The following is a 24,459-nucleotide window of genomic DNA, read 5'->3' on the forward strand; positions in this document are numbered from 1 at the left end:
TTGTCTGCACTGTTCAGAGTACCATGAGGCCAAAGTCCTGCCCACAAAAATGAAAAATAAATAATACTCCAGCACATACTGAAAATCAGTTCTGAGTAGATAACATGTAGTCCTTTACACTGCTAACTGACAAGTTTGGGGTCACAGATTAATCCTAATCACTACATTCACCACACCCCTTGCATCAGAGGCAGCAGCACAGGAGGGGGCAGGCAGGAGCGGATATGCATGGAGAACTGGCTTTTTATCTCCCCTCCCCCCCCCCACATGCTGCCTCCCACAGAGGCAGAAGTGGGCGGGGGGGAGGTGTCAGGCAGAAGTCAATGTTTGGGGCGGGGGGGGGGTGGGGGGGGGGAAGGAGACAGCTTAAGAGCCAGTTCCCAACAAGCATCAGCTGCCACAGAGCCACCTCCTGCCCTCACTTGGCTGCTGCGACAGAGAGAGGCAGCAGCATGAGGGCAATAGGAGGGGACAGGTGGAAGACAATACAAGTGGAAAGCCAGCTTTCAAGCCAGCTTCCTGCTTGCTGGTTCCTGATGAACTGCTTGTGCTCCCTGCACTTTGCTGCTCTCCACAGAAGCAGCAGCAGTACAGGGGAGGCAGGAGCCAGTGCTCAGGGGAACCAGTTTGAGAGGCAGCAGTGAGGAAGGGAGGGGAAAAGGCAGGTGGGAGATGATACACACAGGAAGCTGGCTTTCAAGCAGACTCCCTGCATGTACTGGCTTCTGTGGAGCTGCCTGTCCCACCTTCCCGCTGCTGCCTGTGTATCAGGTGTGTGCATGGGGGGTAGGAGGGAGGGTAGCTTCTAATTGCCCCTCTGCATGTAAACGTGTAACTGCTTGAAAAATTCAGCAGCTACACATTTACAAAAACCAAAAAAAACCTCACACATCCACCCACCACACCATCTCTAATTCTGCTCAGCGTGGGTTTTTTTGTTTGTTTGTTTGTTTTAAGCATTCCCTATAAGGTTCTATTGGGTAACTATGGATTGTTTCTCCACATTCAGTAGTGTGTGTTCCAAAATATTGGTAGAACCTGGCCAGGTATTTTGTGGCTTGGTATCTAAGTACCTAGTCCACCTACACAAAGGAAACATAACATAGCTCTGAAACGTGTTTTTTTTTCTGGTCATGTTGTGTGGTGATTGGAGGGAAAGTGCTTTGAGCCAGAGTGCCTATCTCCTCTGTGGTCACCTGTAAACTGGGCCCTCTGCTCTCACTCACAGCTGTGTCACATTTCCAAATGTGAGTTCCTGACACACTCACATTTTCAAATTAATTTCAGGAAGCATCCCTGCTCCAAGCCCAATGTTCACTCTCAGCAAGATGTTTGAAGTAGAAGAGCATGGGCCCACTCTCTTCCCAGCCCCTCTCCTGCTGAATCCCAAAGCCTGAGGAGAACAGGGCATGATCCTACCCCACTAAACTGGTCCTCAACCTCCCCGCTCCTGCTACAGTGCCTCAGGGTGAGATGAACTGTTCCCCTCCCTCAACTCCTATCCCTTCTCCTCCTCACTGTTACAGCAAGGCCTTGGGGAGAACAGCTCTGTCCCTGACTTACACACCAGCCCCAGTTCACTCATCTGTGCTACCTGGGCTCCCACACACTACTGCATCCCCACACTTCAAACTATTCCTCCACCTTGTCTCATTGGCTGCCAAGCCCCACATTCCCACTGGCAAAAGCAAAAGCAGAGCAGAAGCCAACGACATTAACAACAACCTTGTGTGTCGCACAACCATGCATCAGCTTCTCTTATTGGTTCACATGTGTGGATGACATAGAATCATAGAACCATAGAGCTGGAAGAGACCTCAGAAGGTCATCATGTCCAGCCCCCTGCCGTAGACAGGACCAATCCCAACATGTTTGGTTCTGGGCAGTGTGGTTTTTAGATGGGAAATCACATTAAATCAGGAGTCAGGAAACTGAATTTTCCTCAACATTTTGAGAAACTTGGTCAGTCTGGTCCCAAGTCCCCATGAATCATAAGAACACTGTACTGGGTCAGACCAAAGGTATATTTAGCTTAGTATCCTGTCTTCCAACAGTGGCCAATGCCAGATGCCCCAGAGAAAGGTAATCAATCATCAAGTGATCCCTCTCCTGTTATCCATTTCCAGCCTCCGACAAACAGCGGCTAGGGACACCATTCCTACCCATTCTGGCTAATTGCCATTGATGGACCTGATCTCATGAATTTATCTAGGGTTTTTCTTTTTACTGCTGTCAAAGTCCTGGGTCTTCACAACATCCTCTGGCAAGGAGTTCCACAGGTTGACTCTGTATTGTGTGAAGAAAGACTTCCTTTTGATTGTTTTAAAACTGCTACCTATTAATTTCATTTGGTGAGCCCTAGTACTTATGTTATGGGAACAAATAACTTTTCTTATTCACTTTCTCCATACCTGTCAGATTTTATAGACCTCTATCATATCCCCCCTTAGTCGTCTCCACTTTTCTAAGCTGCAATGTCCAAGTCTTTTCAGTCTCTCTTCATATGGCATCCATTCCAAACCCCTAATCATTTTGTGTTGCTTTTCTGAATTACAATACATCTTTTTTGAGATGAGGCGACCATATCTGTTGGCAGTATTCAAGATGTGGGCACACCATGGATTTATAGAGAGGCAATAAGATACTCTCTGTCTTATTCTCTATTAGGGATATTACATTTTGATTGACTAATTGAATAGTTAATAAGGGCACCTCTGCCTTTGAAGTGCAGAAAAAGCCCCAGGACTGTTACTACACTTCGAAGGTGAAAGCGCTGTGGGTAGCATCGGCAGTCCCACACTGGCCCCATGCTCCCTGCAGCGTTTCAAAGCGGCAACACCGTACAGAGACTGAGGTCAGCAGGGGAGTCCCCAGCTAGCCCTGGGCTGCACGCAGCATTTCAAAACGGCAGCGTTGCGTGGAGCCTGAGGTCTGGCCCCAAGCTCCATGCAGTACTACTGCTTTGAAATATCCCCTCTGACAGAGGTAGCGGGTGGGGGAGGGAGCGATTAGTCCTTCACATCCTTACTGTGGACCTCTCGCCCCAGCCAGGGAGCTCTGGCCTTATTCCCGAAGCTCCAGACCCGTTCTGGCTACAGCGGTCAGGGAACTCCAGCCCCAGCAGCAGCCAGGGAGCTCTGGCTAGGGCCATGGCTCTACCCCTTTGCCCCATCCACAGAGCTCCAGCCGCAGAGTTCTAGCCGTAGAGACAGGCAACTGCAGAGCTCTATCCTGGTTGCACAGCTCTGGCCTTGGCACTCTGGCTAAGGTTGTAAGATGGTTTAAACAAAAAATACCGAACAGCCCCCTCCCGCCCCCCAAAAAAACACGCCAGGCAAAAATTCTGTTGAGAAAAAAAGGGGGGGGCAGGAAGGGGGGGAGGAGAAGGGACCAAAGTTGTTAAGAAGGGGGGCAGGAAGGGGGGGAGGAGGGAAAAAAAAAGTGTTGCGCCTTTAAATGCTCCTCACTCACCCACATCCGCCAGACACAGCAGGGAAAAACTGTCCCCACCGGGCTTCCATCCGAGGAAAGAAGAAATACCAGACATTTCACTTGTCTGGTATTTTCTGGTTTGTTTTTTTTACCATATGGGGGACCCAAATAACAGTCTGGCTAAAAACCAGACACCTGGCAACCCTAACTGGCCCCAGCAGAAGCTGGGTCCAGAGAGAGCCCGGTGTCTGGGACAGTAGTGGGGGTAGCCTGGAGCCCTAGCCTGGTGATAACACAGGCCACAAGGAGAGGATCCTTCCTTGGTATAGCAAATCCCCTTGTTCAGGACTAGTCAGGTTCCAAGGTGCCAGACCAGCAAGGTACTCAAAAAGTAATACAGGTTGTATTTGGCTGGCTGTTCTTCTAACTCCTTTTGGCTTTCCCTATTATATTTTTACACGTAATTTGACAAAGTTTAGGCTCCTTTCTATTTTCCTCAATAGGATTTAACTTCCACTTTTTAAACAATGGCTTTTTATCTCTCACTGTGTCTTTTATTTGATTGTTAAGCTACGGTGGCACTTTTTGGTTCTCTCACTGTGCTTTTTAAATTTGGGGTATACATTTAAGTTGGGCTTCTATTATGGTGTCTTTGAGAAGTCTCCATGCAGCTTGCAGGGATTTTACTTTTGGCACTGTTCCTTTTAATTTCTGTTTAACTAACCTACTCATTTTTGTGTATTTACCTTTCTGAAATTGCTGCTGAGGTGTTTTTCCCACAACAGGGATGCTCACTTTTATTACATTATGGTCACTATTTCCAAGCAGGTCAGTTATATTTACCTCTTGGACCAAATTCTGTGTTCCACTTATGACTAAATCAAGAATTGCCTCTCCTATTGTGGGTTCCTGAACCAGCTACTCCAAGAAGCAGTCATTTAAGGCGTCACAAAACTTTATCTCTGCATCCCATCCTGAGGTGTTCTAGTGCTCTTCTGAAAATTGTTGTCAGGCAGAATTATGACACAAGACTACCAAAACCACATTCAAACACTGCTCAGTACGGTGAATCACCATCAACAATATTTACAAGTCAGAATCCAAGGCTACTGTAGTAATTCACCAACTGCTCTTAAATTTACCTTTTCAGCACTTCTATTATCAAAAAAGAAAAAAAAAAAAAAAACCCTGAAACCTTTCCAAAGCAATAGTAAATAAGTCTGAGGATTTTGTTGAATAAAATATATAGTTCAAGAGAATGACATTCAATTTTATTTTGATTCATGTAAGCTACATTTATCCTTTACATATTTTAATCTTTTTACCTACAACACTGTATGTAGGAATGAATTCTAAAACTGTTGTTATACAAACTGAATGCATTTCCCCGTATGATGCAGTTTGGGGACAACTTCTTATGACAGAACAGGATGAATGTTGTTGGTGTTGGAGAAGCGTATACCTGCAGGAAAAAAGTAGCCTTCACTTTACATATTCCAAACTTATACAGATAACAATACACTAGTTTTCATGGCATCCAAATGATGAAGATAAATATTAACCTCATGTTGCAACATGATAGGAAAGAAAGAGGTGAACAGACAAGTTCATTTCTCTAGGACTAGACTACTTCATTGTTATTGTGGTAGCACTTCGAAGGGCCACTTCCCCATGGATCAGGAGCGGATTATGCTGGATAAACACAGCAAAAACACAACTCCACTGTTACAGGTATCTTGACTAACGAGTCTTTATATCGGTGTAGTGAAAGGGCTCAAGGAATCACAATGAAAGGTGAAGAAGGGCTCAAGGAATCGGAAAGAAAGGTGAAGAACAATTCTGAGTTAACACAAAAAAACCCCTAAGTTTGCTCAATAAGGCCCAAAAACTGAGTAGCAAATTCTGTTATTTTCCCAAGAGCTGGTGGGGATAGGGAAACAACAGTATTGTTACAAAGTTATGAATTCCTATGAATACTGACAAAGGAAAGTCTCTTTAAAACCCCACACTTTAAAATGATCAGGATAGCTCCTTTCAGTGGAGGGGACAGAGGACCCTGCTTTAGAATAGTGCTCTCACATCAAGGCGATGCTTTCCGAATGCAGGTTTCCCCCAGCAACCAGAGATAAACCAGTGCCTAATTGGGAAAGAAGCCAACCTTACCTGGTGGCTCTCCCCCATTTAGCCTGCAGCCGCACACAAAGGGGGCAGAGGAAAGATCTGTAGCTTTGAAATGAGGAAGAACAAGATAATTAAGTCTCTCTCTTGGCTGTCTCCCAAATCAAGACCCAAGTCGTTTTGAGCACTCTGTGTGCTAGTTACGATGGCAGAGGAAAGCAATCACTGCCAGCTATCAGAAGATCAAGAAAGCTAGGATGGAGAGACTACATGAGAGCTGGGCAAAATACGGCCTGAGGGCTGGATCTGTCCACAACGCCATCGGGTCTGGGATGCAGACCTTCCTGCCAGGACTCTCAGGCAGGTTGCTGCTGCAGTTTAAAGAACAGTCTGTGTGGCTCTCTGCTCTTCAGGGAGGAAGAGGCTTTGTGTGATTTGTCCGCCCCCTGCCCAATCCTCAGCGTCTATTGGCCAGAAACAACCGGTCAATAGGAACTGACCCTCAGCCAATAGGCGCTGAGGGATTGGCCTTGGGGATGGGGACAGCACAAACCACCTACTCCTCCTGGAGCTGAGAGCCCTGTGGAGGTAACAAACCCGCAATTTCAAGCAATCTGGGGTTACAGCAGGCAGGTAGGCCTTCCAAGCAGGTTGATCCGGCCCAGTGGTCCTGCCACTCCCCTGCCCCCAGGCCAGTTAGGAAGGCAGGAGGAAGTGCACAAGGTTTCCTCCACCCAGCAAGGAGCACGCAGTGCTTCTGAGCACCACGCACTCCTGGCAGGATGGGAGGAGACTTTGCATACTCCCCGCCCCCAGACCAATCGGGGCCTAGGGGCGAGGGGAAGCACACGAAGTTTCCTCCATCCTGCCCCCACCCTGCAAGGAGCACACTCTGCTTAGAAACACCATGTGCTCTTGGCAGGGCAGGAGACTTCGCACACTCCCCTGCACCCAAGCCCTGATTGGCCTGGAGGCAGAAGGGAGAGCATGCAAAGTCTCCTCCCACCCCGGGGCATGGGTGCCTAGGGGGAACCTCTTGGGGGTGGGGCAAAGACTTCATGGGCTCCCTCTCCCCCAGACCAAGCATAGTCTGGGGGTGGGGAAGCAGAGAAGTATTCTGGTCCCCACCCCTTCCATTTGAGGCCCTACTCCTTCCAGTACAGCATGGGGTCACTTCAAAAATTTCTAAAGTGGTCCCTGGTAAAAAGTTATTGCCCACCCCAGCTTTCCCTATGATCAACACTCAAAAGGATATTAATAGCAGGTAACAGCGGGGTAGCTGTTAGACTGAATCTGCATAAGCGAGAAGTCCTTTGGCACTTGATGAAGTGGGTCTTTGCCTATGAAAGCTTATGCTCCAATAAACCTGTTAGTCTATAAGGTGTCACAGGACTTCCTGTAATAACAGGTAGTTTATTTTTCTTCCCTGTTCCCTACATTTTTGTTACTATAGCACACTACACAGCAGCTGAAATATTCCAAGAACACACTGTGTACACAAAATTTAGAGGGAGCTCATAGTTACTGTATGTGCATTAACAATCATACTGATAAAAACCCCATAATGGAGTACTGCACTAACAATCACAATTGCCTAAATATAATACATGGGAAATTGTAATGTCTTGCTGCTACTCTGCTGATAAGGCATAATCTGCTCCATTCAATTCACTGGCAAATCAGCCTGTAAACAAAAGGAAACAATACCCTCATTTTTTCTTTCTAAATGGCAATGTTGTGCTGTTGTGTTAGGAGGAGGAGATAATCCCTCATGAGCTTCTGACACCAGCACTTTTGAGCTAATTCAGGGGACAAAGATTCTTCAACGCTATAATATTTCTGTCTGTGCAAATTTATACATATTGATCATACTGCATTGAAAGACTGTTTTATGAGTAAAATACTCCTGCTCTCTCTATATACAGTTATTTAGAAAGTGAGTCTAGAACCAACAGAAAAATTATCACAAAGGTACCATTCACATTTTCAACCAATGTGCTAAAACTATTTTTGTGCATTGTCATGATATTAAACACATACTGAGAAACACTTTGCTGGTGTATTTTCACTTATACTGGTGGAATTGTAAAAGGATTAGCTGGTCCGCTGTATTTAGAGCTTAATCCAAAGGCCAATGAAGTCTATGGGAGCCTTTGCACTAATTTCAAGAGGTTTAGGATTTTTCCCTTAATAAAACCAATTGCAGACTTCAATGTAATTTGTTAAACTGTAAGTTCTTTAGGGCAGGGAGCCAAGGCCTTGAATTTAAGGCATTCATGAAATCTCTGTTGAATTCCCAGCTCTGCCATAGACTTCCTGTCTAACCTCCTCAATTCTCCATCAGCATAAGGAGGATAATATTTCTCTATCATCACAGGGGATTGCAAGGATACATTTTCTGAGGTCCTCAAAAATTACTGAACTGAGGGCCTGTAAAGATGAGACGACTCATCCCCATAGCACCTCCAGCTAGTTGCTCTAGGAATTAGCTCAATCATTCAATAGTGCATCTTTCTCATCTGTCGTCAGTCTTGCTTCAGCTGTCTCGACGCTCTGGACCTGCATCATTTACTGGACTGCAGTGTCCTCTTTGACGCATGCCCCTATAGCTGTGTCCCAACTCTGATCTCTACCACTTCCAGAGGAACTGGCCATCCTCAGTCTGGCCCCACACTGCAGTGATGGATTGCAGCTCATAGCTTATCCCTTCCCTCAGGGGCAAACTGCAGTTCTTTGCTGGCCATTTCTGTCAGCAGCCAGTGGGGCAAAGGGCAGGGATCCAGGCCCACCCAGTACTCTGGCACCGGGCCCAGGGACTCTTAAGTGGCACCCACTTACTTACTTCCTCTGCTTCCCTCTATTGCAGGGGTGGGCAATAATTTTTGCCCAGGGACCACTTCAAAATTTTTTTGAAGTAATTTTGAAGGAGCGGGGCTACCCTATCCCCGACAATGATTGATCTGGGGGTGGGGGAGCCTCTTTGCACCCTCTTCACACTAGGCACCCATGCCCTGGAAGAGGCTTGGCATGCTCCCCCACCCCCAGGCCAATCAGGGTCTGGGGGCGGGGGAGCGCAGGAAGCCTCCTTCCATCCTGCAAAGTGCCACGGGCTCCTTGCAGGGCTGGGGCAGGGTGAAGAAAGCTTCACGCAGCTCCCCTGTCCACAATCCCTGACTGGCCTGGGGGCAGGGGAATGCACAAAGCCTCCTCCCCTCTCCCCCCGTCCTGCAAGCAGTGTGCAGCGCTTCAAAGCGCCATGTGCTGCTGGCAGGGCTGGAGAAGGGTTTGTGCACTCCCCCGTCCCCAAGCCCTAATTGGCCTGGCAGCGGGGGAGCAGCAGGGCTTCCGTGTGCTGGATCCACCGCTTGGCGGGCCGGATCCGGCCTGAGAAGGCCCTTTTGCCCACCCCTGCTCTACTGCCTGTCTTCCCTGGGCCAATTCTCTGGAGGGCTTGAACCTTCCCAGCTCTTTATATCAAGGGTGCCATTTGGCAACTTATCAGTTGGGAGCACCCTCTGACTTTGCTAACTTTGTTTGGTACTCTTAAAGCAGCTAGTCCTTCCTCCTAGCCCTTCAGACAGACACTGACCTCCGCTCTGCTGAGTAGCACCCTATACCTGGGCTGCTACAGCAAGCCCCCTTCTGATTGGCTCCTAATAATCCCATCCCTGGTTGATTGGTATGCGTGCATGCTCCATCTACCCTTCTTTAACTCCTTTCCCTGACAGTGGCGCCACAGTGTTGAGCAGGATACCAAGGATAAACAAATACTAATTCTAAAAACGGATTAACTTATTTATCCAGTTCAGTAAGATACATTTAATGTCTCCATGTTAAGTTTACTTAAACGGTGCCATAGAAACCGGTTAACAGCATTTCCATTTATCACTTTAATGATATATCTAGAAATAGAAAACAATGATATTCTACCAGGCAAAGTGAGCAACAGAAGGAACCATGTCACGGAAACATCACATGGTGGGGCAATTGTCCACTGGGCTATCATTTGGAAGTTACAGTGAAATTAAACTAAAATATACAGCAACTGATTTAGGGAATAAACATGTGTAAAAACCTAGCTATGAATAGAAAAACCTATCTTATGGGCAATACAGAGTGGTTTTACATTAAATTATTTTATACTCTTTTGCGTATTTGATCAATCGCTGCCTACTGTAGCCAGACACGAACCCCATCTTGTTCCCCCCCCCCAGTGAGCAAGAGAAAGGCAGTCAGCCTTTGATGCCCTGGGAACGCAGGTGTGGTGCCTGTCCCTGACTCTACCATAAACAGAAACCAGACAGTAAATGGGCTAGCTGACGACTGGGAGGCCTCCCGTCGCCCTGATGGCTAGTATCAGTAATTGACACGCCTGCACTGTCTCAGGAGAGGAATCTTCGCCCATCACATACCAGAGGTGCCCATTGTCTGCATTTTCCCAGGTGTAAATTATGCTTTGCACCCTTCGTGGGAAACTTGGCATTCAAAGCCATTTTTCCTAATTGGCCACTTGAGACCAGGAAGAAGCCCATGTGACCCAAGGGGTATAAAGAGGGTTTAGTTGCCCACCCCATTTGAGCTCCAATCACTTACACCTGCTGGCAGGTATTGATTGTCTCCCGAGGTCCGTGGGACACCCAACCTTGCCCTACTTCTTCCCGAGGGATTGAGAAAAAGACGCTGGCCACGCCAAGTCTGGAACGCAGGGGTGAGAATTGTACCTGCAATGTGTTTTCTTTATGTGTACACTTTAATTGTCACTCTGTTGTAAGTTTAGTTACTTTGTTATAGTTTTCTTAAGTCAAGCTGCTTCATTTCTATTGTAAACTGCCTTTGGTAAGGTGATTTAGCTATAAACTTTGGGAATAAGTGGGGTGCCCTCATTCACTTATAAATATATATATACACTGAACCAAGTTTCTTTATTTCTTTTCTCTTTCTTTCTCCTATAAATAAGCCAGTGCGTGTCAAGCTTCTGACTTGAACCCGTGCTGCTGTACCCGAACCGAACACAAACAAAAGAACTTCAGCCGGTCAAAAGGGACAGGTATAGGAAGAGCTTGGGGGTTTTGGATTCGTGTCGCTTCCAGGGGACAGATCCGTTGGGGCACCTCTCAGCCTCCCCAGGCTGCCCGCTGCGAAGGGATTTCTGTATCCTAGCAGCTAAAATCTGAGGTGTAATAGGCTCTTCCTATAAACTCGGGGCATCTGAGAGCCTGTTGGCTGCCCTCTGCGACGGGACCCCAGTCCTAGCAGTGAAGTCACAGATATTAAACTATTTTTTGGGGCGCCCTCCAGCCTCCTAGGCCGCCCACTGCAACAAGACTTTGCATCTCAGCAGTTGAAGACTTGGGTGTAACACACACGCACACACTGCCCTGACCATTTCGGCTGACACCTACACAAATGCATAATGAAGCACAGTATTTGTTCCATTCATAATGGCATGCGTGGTGTGGAGAGGTATGGCTTTGTTGGCATTTCTGAAGAGGTAGGTGAGGGGCACGGTCTATTCCCTCAGACGGAGTAGAATGTAGCAGCCTACCTGCTTAATGAATTGTTCCCATTGTTCTAAGTGAATTCCCTCAGAAGAATAAAACAGGCATAAAAATTTTACATTACATTTTACATTGCCAGAGAAGTAGAGAGAGGATGGCCTAACAAACGTTTACAGTACTTTAACAATTAGAACTGGTCTAAATTTTTGGACTGAAAAAGTTGCTTATCAAAATGTGCTCTGTTTGCTATTGACCTTTCTGAAGATGGTCAGTATCCAGTATAAATTGTCAGTTTAAGTCCCTAGCCTTCACTTGCTCATCAGTTGTTTATCATGTAATGTTGAATATATAGCTGCATATATTTGTTGACTAATAACAAGAAGTAAAAGGTCAGTACTAGTTACATTATCATTAAACAGAGGAGGTTTGGTGATTTCCTCCAGTGCTCTTCACTCCTGTTCACCACCCATTGTATAATAGTTTAACTAAATTACCAAAATAATTGAAACCAGACTGACTATGTTACATTATTTTGTCTAAAATATGCAGAATTTTAAGATCTTGTGCACAGAATTGTTCATTTTTGGCTCAGAATTCCCCCAGGAGTAATGTATAAGTAAAGTGATCAAGGAGGTTAACATCCCCATGGAAATACTTCTTGATTATCCCAATTGTGCACCCTCTTTTTAGGTGGGTCACAAAATTAGTTACTAGCTCTATTTTTTAAAGTGTAGCACACTTATTAATTCTCAGTTCAAAGCATCTAATAGCTGCTCACACACTAACCAAAAAAACCCCAAACATATTTGACAAGACAACTTGTAACTCCGTGGTTTTTCATCTTTTTTCATATATAAAGAGTGAAATTCACAGAAAGCCTGAATAAACCAGATGAGAGAAAAATCAGAATGTCCTCTCTCTCAATCACAAACAGGGCATGGAGCAGCTCTTAGACTCCTTACCACAGACAGAATTCCACCTCCTGGGATATAATAGGATATGTAATCCTGACACACATTGAATCCGTGTGACACTGCAGCTTTACCAGCTAATTCCTCTCCTGCCACTGGTCACATTCTCAGCTCTACTTGCTCTCCACACTGGGATACGCGAGCCTGGATCTACAAGATTTTCACAGAATGGGCATTGTCTATGGCCTATCTAGGGAATAGGGGTACTATGACATTGCAGCACTTCCAAAATTTGTGGGTGAACTGTGTTCTACTAAAATCTACATAACAAATAATGCCTCATTCTGACCTGAAGATATAATAAGTCTATCATTTATGTAACCATACGTAATAAAAAAAGCAAACCAACCAGAGTACAGAAGATGCATTGGCATTGTGCTATTGTCGTCATCTGTTCCACAGGATATTCCCCAAGACAGAGTTTACAGGACACCAAAGGGTCAAGTACCAAGTCCCAGGTAGGCCTGTATCTTGCTGTAGTCATTGCAGAGCAATCTAAAAGAAAAAACAAAAAATAAAAAAACCCGCTTCCATCAGAAATCTAACTACATTCCTAGGCAGCAGAAGACCTTATTTTCAACATCCACTGCTATCTACTAACTGTTAGGAAAATAAACATAGTAAATTATTATTATTATATGTACTGAAGTAGAGTACAACATACTATGCATCCCATACCTGAGAGAACACATGAGCTAGAAAGACAAAGGACAGAGAAAATGTGGGAAAAGGGGATGTAACATACAAGAGAAGTGATCGCTTGTTGGCAAAAGTAACATACCTTTAGTAGAATATTTTCCTTTGCTGCAATTACACACTTTCAACTACCCCCACCTTGCCCTGTCCACAATTCTGCCCCATCTTTCTTTCCCCACATCATATACCTGCTTTCTTTCACCTGCATTTGATTCTGCATCCTTCATAATGACCAGAAACAAAGCTCATTGAAGTTACGGAGGGAATTACAAAGGCTTTTACAGGCCGGTATGTGGGGGAGGAAGTGCTTGCGAAGGATGTGAACGCACACCCCCAGGGTTTGCCATGGTCACCCAAGTAAACGTGATGGGGAAGTCAGCCCCCTCCCCTACACCAGCGTAGCAACAGAAGCTGCTGCATCTCAAAATTCACTAGTGAGGTCTATTGAACATGCGCGCTGGAACTGAGCATGTTCAGTAAAAGCTACTGTTGCTGCTGTGCCCACTTAGATTTAGAAGCTGTTTCTGCCTCTTTACAAGCATTAAAAAGAGGTTTAGGGGCAAACTGTGGTGGGGAAGATGGGTGGGGTGTGAGCTGGGGGCAGAAATTAACTGCCTGGGTTGGGGGGTTAAGTAATTTTAGGGTGAGGAAGAACAGGGGCTGGAAGGGAAAAAATCTGGCATGGGTGATTAGAGTCGGGATGGGGGGTAGCGGGGAGATGCTGCCAGCCCGTGCTGAGGTTTTTCCCCTATAGGGAGAAGAGCAGGGGGTTTACAGTTACCCACGGGGGTGAGCCCCCTGCCAAGTGTACAAAGGCAGTGGTGGTGGAGGGGCACAAAGGAGGGAATTTTTATTTTGCCTCTCAGGGTGAAAAGTAGCAGCATGGGAGCAAAGGGCAGCTTCCTGACTGTGCTCTTAAAGGTACAGCTGCCCTAATGCCTTGGCTCTCACTTCTAGCCCCCGCAGCACCTCTCTCTCTGCATTGCTATAGCACAGGACACAGGGTGCTTTAGCAATGTAACTGCAAGTCCTGCTCCCAATAAAATTAATGGCCAAAATTCATTTAGTTTGACCTACAGCTTGTCAGCTTCCCTGTCCCTGAGAGCTTGCCAGCTAAGGCTAAGCTAACACTAAAAGAGGTTTGCTGGCATAGATTTTCCCCACGATGGAACTCTCTTCCTTTGTGTGAAGGTCGCCCATAGACTTTAGACTGAGGTATGGATTTCACCTTGGTTGTGTGATTCTTGGCTAATTATTACAAGAATGCCTCACTCTTATAAAAGCACTTTTCTCATCTATCCATTTCCAAGTGCTTTACAGAGGAGGACAACATTGTTAGCTTTATTTTGCAGATGGGGAAATGGGCGCAGAAAAGTGATGGGACTTGTTCAAGGTCACTTGGTGCTGTTCCCAGCCATGCCCTGGCCTGGCCTGCTAAGATCTCCTGAATCCCCCATCTTGTGCCACTAGGCCAACTGCTGCGTTGGGATCACCAGAAAGAGAGTTATAATGTGGGTGCCCATTTCCCAATAGTAGAAATGTCCCAATACCCTATGCAGGGGTCTCACTGGAAAGTGGCAAACTAGTGTAAGGACCCTGTTCCAAGCCCTGCCACAGCCTTTGCAATACAGCATTTCAGGCATTCTCTAATTCCCAGTGTCCTGAAAGGCAAAGCATAAATTTGAGCAGCCCTATGACTGCTCTTATTTGCACTAGGACCAAGTGCAGGCATGTCAAACTGGCGTTTGGAGGGCTGCACACGGCCCAATCGAAATTTTTTGTGGCCCTCCAGAACATTTTTATAAAGGAATAAAGTGCGGCCCACTGGCTGCTTGGAGCATGTAGCCGAGTGCAGATCACAGCCAGCCGGGCCTCTCTGAGCCGCAATGACTGCTCACAGCTGGGGCCGCTCTGCGCACGGCACTCGGCATGTGCTCACAGCCAACCACTGTGCTCACACCGCCCCAGCATGCCTGAGGAAGAAACGTGTGGTGGCAGTAATGGTGACTCCGGGACCCAGGTATTAGGTTGGAGGGAGGTCTGGGAGTGCCTGGCTGTGGGGCAGAGGGAGGCACTGGGTGGGGGCGGGGGAGCCTGGCTCTAACAGAGAGGAAGGGGGTATTTTGTTAATATTTTGTTTCATTTATTCCCAGACAAAAATCACAAAATATATAAAGGCAGTCCCCGGGTTACGTACAAGATAGGGACTGTAGGTTTGTTCTTAAGTTGAATCTGTATGCAAGTCAGAACTGGCGTCCTGATTCAACCGCTGCTGAAACTGATCAGTTTCAACAGCGGCTGAATCTGGATGCCAGTTCTGACTTACATACAGATTCAACTTAAGAACCCCAGGCGTCCCCAAGTCAGCTGCTACTGAAACTGATCAGCAGCTGATTCCAGGAAGCCAGGGGCAGAGCAACTCTGCCTTGGGCTTACTGTAGTCAGCGCTGGTCAGTTTCAGCAGCGGCTGACTTGGGAACACCTGGGGCGGAGCAGCTGGGGTGGTGCCGGGTTGGTCCAGTAGCGCCGAGGAGCGGCGCTACGGGACCAACTCAGCAGCGCCCCAGCTGCTCTACCCCAGGCATCGTGGGCAGAAAAGCCTGGTCTGCTGAGGTGGAGGGGGCACTAGCTGCACCTCTCCCCCTCCCCCCCCCCCCCCCGCCAGCAGACCAGGGAAACGTGGAGCAAAGCCGCGGAGGACGCCCGCAGCGGGACAGCCCAGACGCACCACGGCAGTCCCGCTGCGGGCGTCCTCCGAGGCTTTGCTCCCCGTCTCCCTGGTCTGACCAGCAGACCAGGGAGATGGGGAGCAGCTTCTCTCACCCCAGAGAACGCGGGCGGCGGGACCGCGGCTCATCTGGGCGTCCCGCCGCTCCCGTCCTCCGGGGCAAGAAAAGCCCCGTTCGTAACTGCGGATCCGACATAAGTCGGATCCGCGTAACTCGGGGACTGCCTGTATATTATTAATTTTATATCAAATATATGTCAATTTTTTGCAATTGCACGAATAATTATATGTTTATGCAAAATTTCAAACTTACAAAGTATCTGAAATTTTCATAGAAGAGTGTTCTATTTGATTAACCATGGTCTATACTTCTTTTTATTTAAACAAAACAAGTAATGTATCATAAAAGTTAAAAAGTACCTTAAGTTTATATTTAAATATAAACTTAATTTTCTATGAGAAAATAACAATTTTACACATCAAATTTATTGTATTATATTAAAACTAGACCTGAAAAAATATCATAAAATATACCTGAAACATAACCTATAATGATAAATAATTACGACTTTCCGATAAAGTACATTGTCTTTGGTGGCCCTGAAAGCTATCAGTTTTCGTTTGTGCAGCCTTCAGTAAGCTTCGAGTTTGACATACCTGACCTAGATAAACCTTCACTTGTTTCATAAATGGGGAACATAAAAGCTTAAAGCTACATTCTTTCCTCGCCAATCCTGCTGCAAGATCAGGGCTGGGACAAACGAGAACTGGGTCACGTGTGTCTAGAACAGAATATGAAGCAGCCTAGCATAAATGAATTAACAAGTGAAGTGAAGAGTAAGGATGTTAAGAAGCGGGTAACTGGCTAATCGTGTAATCGATACAATTTGTATCAACTATACAATTAGTCGATAAGGGGAATAGTAATAGAGATGTAGCCATGTTAGTCTGGTGTAGCTGAAACAAAAGACAGAACTATGAAGCACTTTGAAGACTAACAAGATGGTTTATGAGGTGATGAGCTTTCATGGGCCAGACCCACTTCCTCAGATCAAATTGTGGAAGAAAATTGGCATGACCACTTCAGAGGCAGGAGCTATTGCCAGAGCTTCGGAGGGGGAGGAGAAAGAGCCGGTCAGCAGAGACAGCGCCCAGCTGGGAGGACGCAGGTGGGAAGACGCAGACTATTGTGAAGCAGGCAGGAAGTAGCCCAGGCAGATTTCCTTTTCTTTTTCCCCCCCCCTCCTCATTCACTTTTTGTCCTGGAAGCCAAGTGAAGCTAGGAATGCACCTTTGTTACACATACAACTATCCAAATGCCTATGCATATGACAATTATGCAGTTATCCTATTTAATTGTGTGCATGCAGCCTTACTGTGCATGCAGAGTTGCCATCTGCCCATTGCTGCATGTGCAAATGTGATTCAAGGTGGCATTTATTGTATATTTAGGTTTTGGGAAAGGAGACAAAATGCTAACTGGCCAAGAACACAAGTTGTCAAAGAGAAAATTTAAAAAACAGACTGTACCACTTTGTCAGTATCCCTCAGGGTCTTGTCTACGTTTCTCCACTATTTTGTTTTGCTGCATCCTTCCTCTCCTTTGGTGACCTTACATGGGTTCAGTTGTCCTCATTCTGGCTGAAGTATTCAATGCTTTTTTTGCCTTGATCTTTACAGACAAGGTCAGCTCCAAGGCTGCTGCACTGGGCAGCACAGTATGGGGAGGAGTATGGGAAGGAAGCGGGCAGCTCTTAGTGGTGAAAGAGGAAGTTTAAAAAGCCAGTTCCCCAGCACCATCTCTGTGGGGGTCAGGAGAGGTAGAGGCACAGCGAGAAATGGCAGGAGTGGGGACTGAAGCAGTCTCCGCTTGCACTGCTTCTACTGTGATTCTGCTTTTGAAATGTTCAAGAGCCCTGCTGTGGCTTTTGTACATTTCAAAGGCTCAGGCACCACAGGGATCATGGGGCTAGTCCCCCCCCCCCACTGGCCCTGCACTCCCTATTGTAGCAAAAGCTCAATAGCTCTTGTAGGCTAATTAACTAATCAAATAGTCAATGGGATTTCCATCAACTATTCGATTCGTCTAAATTTTTCATCCCTAGTCCCAATCAATGGTAAGACATAGTGTGAGGTATCAATGGTAAGACATAGTGTGAGGCAGTAAAGGATAGGCTTTGTTTCCTTATCTATTTTCTGGCTAAAGAAATGTCACTATGGCATTTTCAGTGCTGGAGAAAGCATTAATATACTTTGGCAAAGGTTTTACTCATGGCAGAAATTATCAGAGGCAAACAAACAATGTTTCAGTTCAGCCATTGTTAAGTCACAGGATTTTTAAGTAGTAATTGCAAAGTAGTAATTAATTGCAAATTCCACAAGGCTTTTGTGGCTGCATGTGAAGTGCTGCTTATGCTGTTCAGTGGCAGGCCCTGGTTCAGAAAGCAACACTTCTATGGTTGAAAAATTAACAAAGGCAAAGAAATGTACCGGACCATTATTTTTTCATACCAGTACTGCCCCCGACACCCGCATTTTTCTTCATGAATTCATGCTTCAAAAGGCACCAAGTTGCAATCACCTGTTCTCTTGGATGAGGTAAACAATCAGTCTTTCTCTCTCCTACCCTTCTCTAAGGGGGTTGCTTATTTAAAAAGAAAAGCATGGCTCTTCCCTCTCTGGGATACGTACACTACCTCTGCATTGCATTATTAGAGCCGAATATAACGCAAATCACGATCTGTCCAGAGAGACAGGCAAAGGAACAATTTGCAGTTGAGTATTGCTTCCATTAACAGCATCTAGTCATTATTACGGTAGAGCAGCCATGCACCCTCCTTTGTAGTGGAGGTTGAGACTCGGACGGCTGAAGAACAGACAGGCGGAAAACCTCTACCCTGGTGGCAATCACCTTTGTGAACGGATCAGTATTCACTATGCCCACTCCTAAAATTGCATGGCAAGAACCAGTACTTGCTGATATATTTGTTCCTAGTACTAGTGACAGGCTGACCACTGTACTAGTTTTATTTTAGAGCCATTTTAGAGAGATAATGAGAATGGGCTAGTACTAATTCATGCCCCAGTATCTATTAGATCCTGGATATTAGGGATGTTAACATGTAGTCGTTTATAGGGATGTTAGCATACAGTCAAGTAAACAATTAACTGTTAAGACTAGGTTAATCCTATCAACTACGGGTAGGTCTAGACTACATGCCTCTGGGGACAGAGGCATGTAGATTAGACTACCCGGCATAGGAAAATGAAGTGGCGATTTAAATAATCGCCGCTTCATTTAAATTTACATGGCTGCCGCGCTGAGCCGATCAGCTGTTTGTCGGCTCAGCGCGGTAGTCTGGACGTTCCATGGTCAACATCAAAGGCATCTGTCGACCTCCCAGGTATGCCTCATCATTTTCCTATGCCGGGTAGTCTAATCTACATGCCTCTGTGACCAGAGGCATGTAGTCTAGACGTACCCTACATGCACTCCCCCACCCTTGAAGCCTCTGCAGGGTGGGTGCGGAGGATTTGGATGGTGACCCGGGGGAGGGAGTTTGGGTGCAGGAGGGGTTGGGGTGCCAGCGGCAGGCTCAGGTAAGCACCTCCTAGGCAAAGCCAGCAGCCTTTCAGCACCCCAGGGCAGGCTGGGCTCCCTGTCTACTGCAGCCCCAGATCACTTTAAACTGCAGGTTTGTTCCCTCCACATGGTTCTCAGCTCCAGGAAGGGAAAGAGGTTTGTGCTGTCCCCATCCCCCAGGCCAATCTCTCAGATCCTATTGGCTGGTTGTTTCCCCAGGACGTATTTTGCCCAGCCCTGGAGTAAAGAGGCAGAAACTCAAGCAGGTGGTAGTTTTTTGCCCCATACAACCTACGTATGATTTAAATGGGGGAAAGAATAGTTCAGTGGTTTGAGCACTGGCTGCTAAACCCAGGGTTGTGAGTTCACTCCTTGAAGGGGCTATTTAGGGATCTAGGTCAAATCTGTCAGGGATGGTCCTGGGTCCTGCTGTAAGGTCAGGAGACTGGACTCGATGACCTCTTAAAGTCCCTTCCAGCTCTATGAGATAGGTATACCTTCATGCATTATATTATTATGAATATACTGTTACAGTTACAGTTCATCTGTTGATATTTGCTACACTGCAGATAGGATTCCCCCAAAGCTTACAAACTCAATGCACAACATTTCCTCTTCTAGAATAGTCTTGCATTGAATGCTGGGGAAAGAGATCATCACAAGGAGTGTTGCATTCACTTTACATAGTGATCCAGAAGCTATTCCAAACCCTCATATACAATAAGCAAGCTGCCTCATGACTATCTGATTCCGTACATTACCAATCATGCTCTGCACACCACTACCTGGAAATGAAATCAGTCCCTGAAGTGACTCATGGACTCATTAGAGTTCTGTTAATGAAGCATGACTATTTAAATACAAATGTATTTACATTCAGAGGGGAGAAAAAACACCCTCTCCTCCAACCTAATATTTACTTTCATTATTTCTATGCAACACCCAATGACCCAACACATAATAATGAAGATAAAATGGCTTTCTGTAGTTGCCCTTTGGGTAACTCTATTTGTTATGTGAAGACAAATGACAATATTAATCCACTGATAAAATATGCCATAACATTTTAAGAACTCTAAAAGAGAGGGGGATTGTGCATGGGATGAGGAAGGAAGCAGATGTCCACCTGTGTAAATCTGAAATAAGCATTTCTAAGGTAATCATCGCTATAGTATCTACATACAACCATTGTTAATGCAGTGCTAACTTCCAATAGGACTAAAGAGAAAAAATAATCTGTTTGCAAGATAGTATAGTGGATTATACTGAACTACAAGTATATTTGCGGCAGCAGCAGAATTACATGTCCCTCTTAGGGTATGGCTAGACTATACGTTTTTGTTGGAAAAAGGTACTCAAAGTGCATACCTTTTTCCAATTCTTTTGTCAGAAGAGGCTTTTCCGACATTTGGCCCATCTAGACGAGGTCAAATGTCAGAAACACCCCCTCTTTTAGAAGTCCCCTTCTTCCTCATAGAACGAGGAATACAGGGTCTTCCAAAAGAGCACATTTGCTGTAATGCACCTTAAACAGTTCCAAGTATTACTAGTAGGTGAAGAAGAGATACCTATTTATACAGCAGGACCTTCTGCAAGAAGGATATTATGCCTGTACCGTTTGATTTCCACTCACAGACAGCTGTTGAATGAAGGTTGAGTTAATGGCTTTGACTTACACAGACCTAAATAGTTTTGAATCTCCCTACAATCTGAAACTGCTTCATTTCTCACATTGTTCTATGCCACCCTCCCTTGCTGTAAACAAATGTCCTGCTTTCTTGGTGTTTAAATTAGGGTTGTAAGCAACTAGTCGACTATCCGATAAGCAGAAGCTTATCAGATAGTCAAACAGTGATGCGACAGTCACTTTCCCCTCTTGCTGCCTCTATCAGCAGGGAGCACGGGAGGTAGAGGCACTGTGAGAAACGGCATGAGCAGGGACTGAAGCAGTCTCCACTTGTGCCGCTTCTGCTGCAATTCTGCTTTTGAAATGTACAAGAGCTCCACTTGGGCTCTTGTATATTTCAAAAGCAGAAGCCCCACAGAGAGTGCAGGGCCAGCGGGAACCAGTGCTCCCTGTGCGGCTTCTGATTTTGAAATATACAAGAGCCCGGCAGGGCTCTTGCTACAGTTTAAAGGTGGAAGCGCCCTTATAGACTAATCAAATAGTTAATGGAAATCCCATTGACTATTCGATTAGTTAATCTAAATTTTACATCCCTAGTGCAAGTTAGCAAGACAACAACAGGGAGGCTGGTTGTGAAGCTTTATCAGTGAGAGTTCTTAGGCTCTGAATTTTGCTTCCCTCTTTGGTCCACAATGCCCTGGATTTAATAGTCCCCTCATCTGTTTCCACCAGGGTTTTCCAGGGATTTCAAGTAAAGCTATATGGCTGATACCTGGGCAAACACTTCAAAACACAGGGGCAATCTGTTAACGCTTTTGTTAAAATTGATTTCAGTTATATAAATGTGCCAGACTTCTGATTAGGTTATTTAAAAAAATTAATACAGTAAGGAATTATACCAGTGGTCTACAACCTTTTTAAGCACAAGATCACTTTTTGAATTTAAGTACAATCCAAGATCTACCTCACACCCAAATACCCTTGCCCAACCTCCTTTGTGCCCCTCCTCCAAGGCCGTACCTCTGCTCACTCCGTCCTCCCTCACCTACTGTCCCTTCCTTTCACCAGGAAGGGGCAGAGGGTTGGGGCACAGGCTCTGGTCTCGGGCTAAGGGATTTGGAGTGTAAGAAAGGCTCTGAGCTGAGCCTGGGGCAGCTGGACACTGATTACCTCAGGTGGCTCCTGGGTAGTGGTGCAGGGTAGCTAAAGCAGGCTTCCCCCCTGCCCTGGCCCTGCACCTCTCACAAGCAGCCAGCAAACTCCCTCCACCCCAAGCCCTCTCTGTTCTGTGGAGATAGAATACAGGAGGAGAGGGGACACCCTGACATAAGCACTCCCTCCTCTCCCTTTCCTGCTCTGTGCCACAAACAGGAGGCTCCCGGGAGGGGCAACGCCAAGGCAAAGGGCAGGAGATGCGCAGCAGTGCAGAGAAGGGCAGCTGAAGTGCCAGTACTTGATAGCCTCTTGGCCAAACCAATCAGGATCACCTGTCAGAGGCTCCAATCTCTACTGGCTGGTGACCACTGAATTATACCATCTTTGCATCCATCTGCTGTGAAATGTAGACCTATTAAAGCAGACATGTGACTCGGAATGATAGCGATCCTAGAAATCTACATGCCTTCCAGGCTCCCATCATATCCTCATAATTTGATCATTCCAAGACCCTTGCAAGGTAAGAAATACTACTATTCCCACTGGAGAATTCTCATTGGAGAACCGAGGCAGATGGCCAGATTTGATTTCAATAGGACTTAGGTGCTTAACCTGTTCAGGTTAGTGGGGTTTCCAAACCTGACACTTAGCTGTATTAGCAGCATCTTTGTAAATTACTTGCTGTGATGGTTCTCAGAACACCCAGGACTGTGAATCACCATGTTATCCCTGCCTCCAGTGTTAGGGAGCCTTGTTTGTTACAACAGGATGTCAGCTCCCTAACGCCACAGTGCCTGCAACCAACAACACATACGCATATTTCTCAGTGCACATAACAAAATGTATTCCACACATGGATGTAAACATTCAGAGGGAACACCCTCTCCCATTCAGTCCTTTGTAAATAGGTTTTAACAGTCTCATAATATGCAGAGCACATGGCCTGGTTTCAGTAACATCAACCACATCAAATGCAGGCTCATAAATGAGCAATTTCAATTCCTTGCTAGCTCTGCCAATTTTATACTTAATTCAGCAGCAGCTTGGGATTGCTACCTGAGCGTGGGCCCAAGGTTTGATGGCTGGCCCATCTCCACCAGTGCAAAACAACCACATAGCTATTTTTAGTGTTCTAGTGGTAGCTTTGCTAGGACAAGTCTGTCTACCTGTGCAAGAGACTTGCTCTCACCTGTAATGTAGCCAGACTTAACCTTTGAGCCTCACAAAACTGTGCAGTTTCTAACAAACTATATTAGAGATACAACAAGCCAAAGAGAGTGTTAGAAAAATGTTTAAGTGAAAATCTACTTGTCTGATTTCCCCGAGACATCTGAGGTTGACGTTAATTGTTTCCCAGCATAAATCGACATGGAAAATTTCAGGCACATAGTTATGGCACAGCTGGGAAAAGGATTTAAAAATTGGTATTATAATGGAAAGCATCTACTAACTATGAAACTATAAAAGCCCCCTCCCTCAAACACCTCAGGAAAAATAGACACCTTGTAGCTAAATAAATAAAATAAATGCAGACTCTTAAAATGTTTGCAATACTGTTTTGATTAACGTGTATACAAATAAATGTGCCACATAAGACTAAGACTATCCCAAAAGCTTGATGCATGTGGCCTACTACCCCAGCATGTGGAAAGCAAGCCCTGGTGAGTGAGAGGTCCTGTGTGTGTAACAGCAACAACAAAGTCCCTGAGGAGAAAAACATTTTCTGGCTTTTTTGCATCTTCCTGAGTCTGAAAGCACCAGGGCCTCTGCTGCTTCTCATAGCTCTGCCAAACAATAGCAGTATAGAATAAAGAAGATTCTCACTTGTTTCACAGCTGTTATTCAGAACTTGGTAGGTAGCAGTAGATGTAAATTAAAAAAAAATCAAACCAATTAGCTTTCCAAAGTAGCAATAAAATGTATGAGCAGCAGCAAGCAGCAAACACCACACATAAGTCCAGCTGATGCAAAATGTAGTTCATTAAGTGGAGGCATGGGAGGGAAAGAGGGAGAAATTGAGAAAAGACAGAGTGGCAGGCATCTTTCCTCTAATCTGAGCAACCAAGAGGCTGGGAGGTGGGATGGGGAAGAGGAAGAACAAGAGATATGGAAGAAACGGAGGGAGAAGATGGCAGAGGCCTGGGACAGCACCTTACTAAAAATGCTTGTTTTATCCCCTCCTTTCTCCAGCTGAGAGCGAGTCCTGGGCTTCACAAAGGGCATTCATTATGCAAAAAGTTCACTCGTATTACCCCTCCCCCCCTCCATTTTTCAAGAAAACCTATGGCTAGAAAGTTTAGCAGAGAGAGCAATGATGGAGACCTGCTCCTCCTATGTGAAAACCCTAGCCCAGACTATCTCCTCTTCTCACCAATATCCACACAAAACCACTGGGAGAGATGGAGAGACTCCATGGGCTCAGCAGTCCACAATATGTAACAGGTATACAACCAGCTATCTTAATCACACACAGATTGAGACCAGAAAGGACCATTGCAAACATCTAGTTTGACGTGCTGCGCAACACAGGTGACAGCACCCCACTGATAATATCTCCATTAATTACATCATTCAGTTGGAGCCATTGCACAACACATTCTCTACTAATGCAAGCATTGCCAACAAAGAAATTCATGTGCCTTCTAGAGATC

The 24,459-nt window shown here is 45.8% G+C and overlaps 1 protein-coding gene across 6 annotated transcripts in view; it reads right to left on the reverse strand.

Annotated features, from left to right (window-relative positions):
- The window catches only part of RNF144A (ring finger protein 144A), a 114,957-nt gene that overhangs the window by 33,761 nt on the left and 56,737 nt on the right, over positions 1 to 24,459 (reverse strand). For all 6 annotated transcript variants that reach the window (XR_012902532.2, XM_075923531.2, XM_075923528.2 and 3 more), the window contains one exon: positions 12,369 to 12,514. Coding sequence is in view for 5 of the 6 variants with exons in the window: in XM_075923528.2 (XP_075779643.1) it covers positions 12,369 to 12,514 (146 nt within the window). In the remaining variant the exon portion in view is untranslated. The remainder of the gene's footprint in view (positions 1 to 12,368; positions 12,515 to 24,459) is intronic.

The sequence above is a fragment of the Pelodiscus sinensis genome, chromosome 3, assembly GCF_052426305.1.
Source record: "Pelodiscus sinensis isolate ZL-2025 chromosome 3, ASM5242630v1, whole genome shotgun sequence".
Lineage (NCBI taxonomy): Eukaryota > Metazoa > Chordata > Testudines > Trionychidae > Pelodiscus > Pelodiscus sinensis.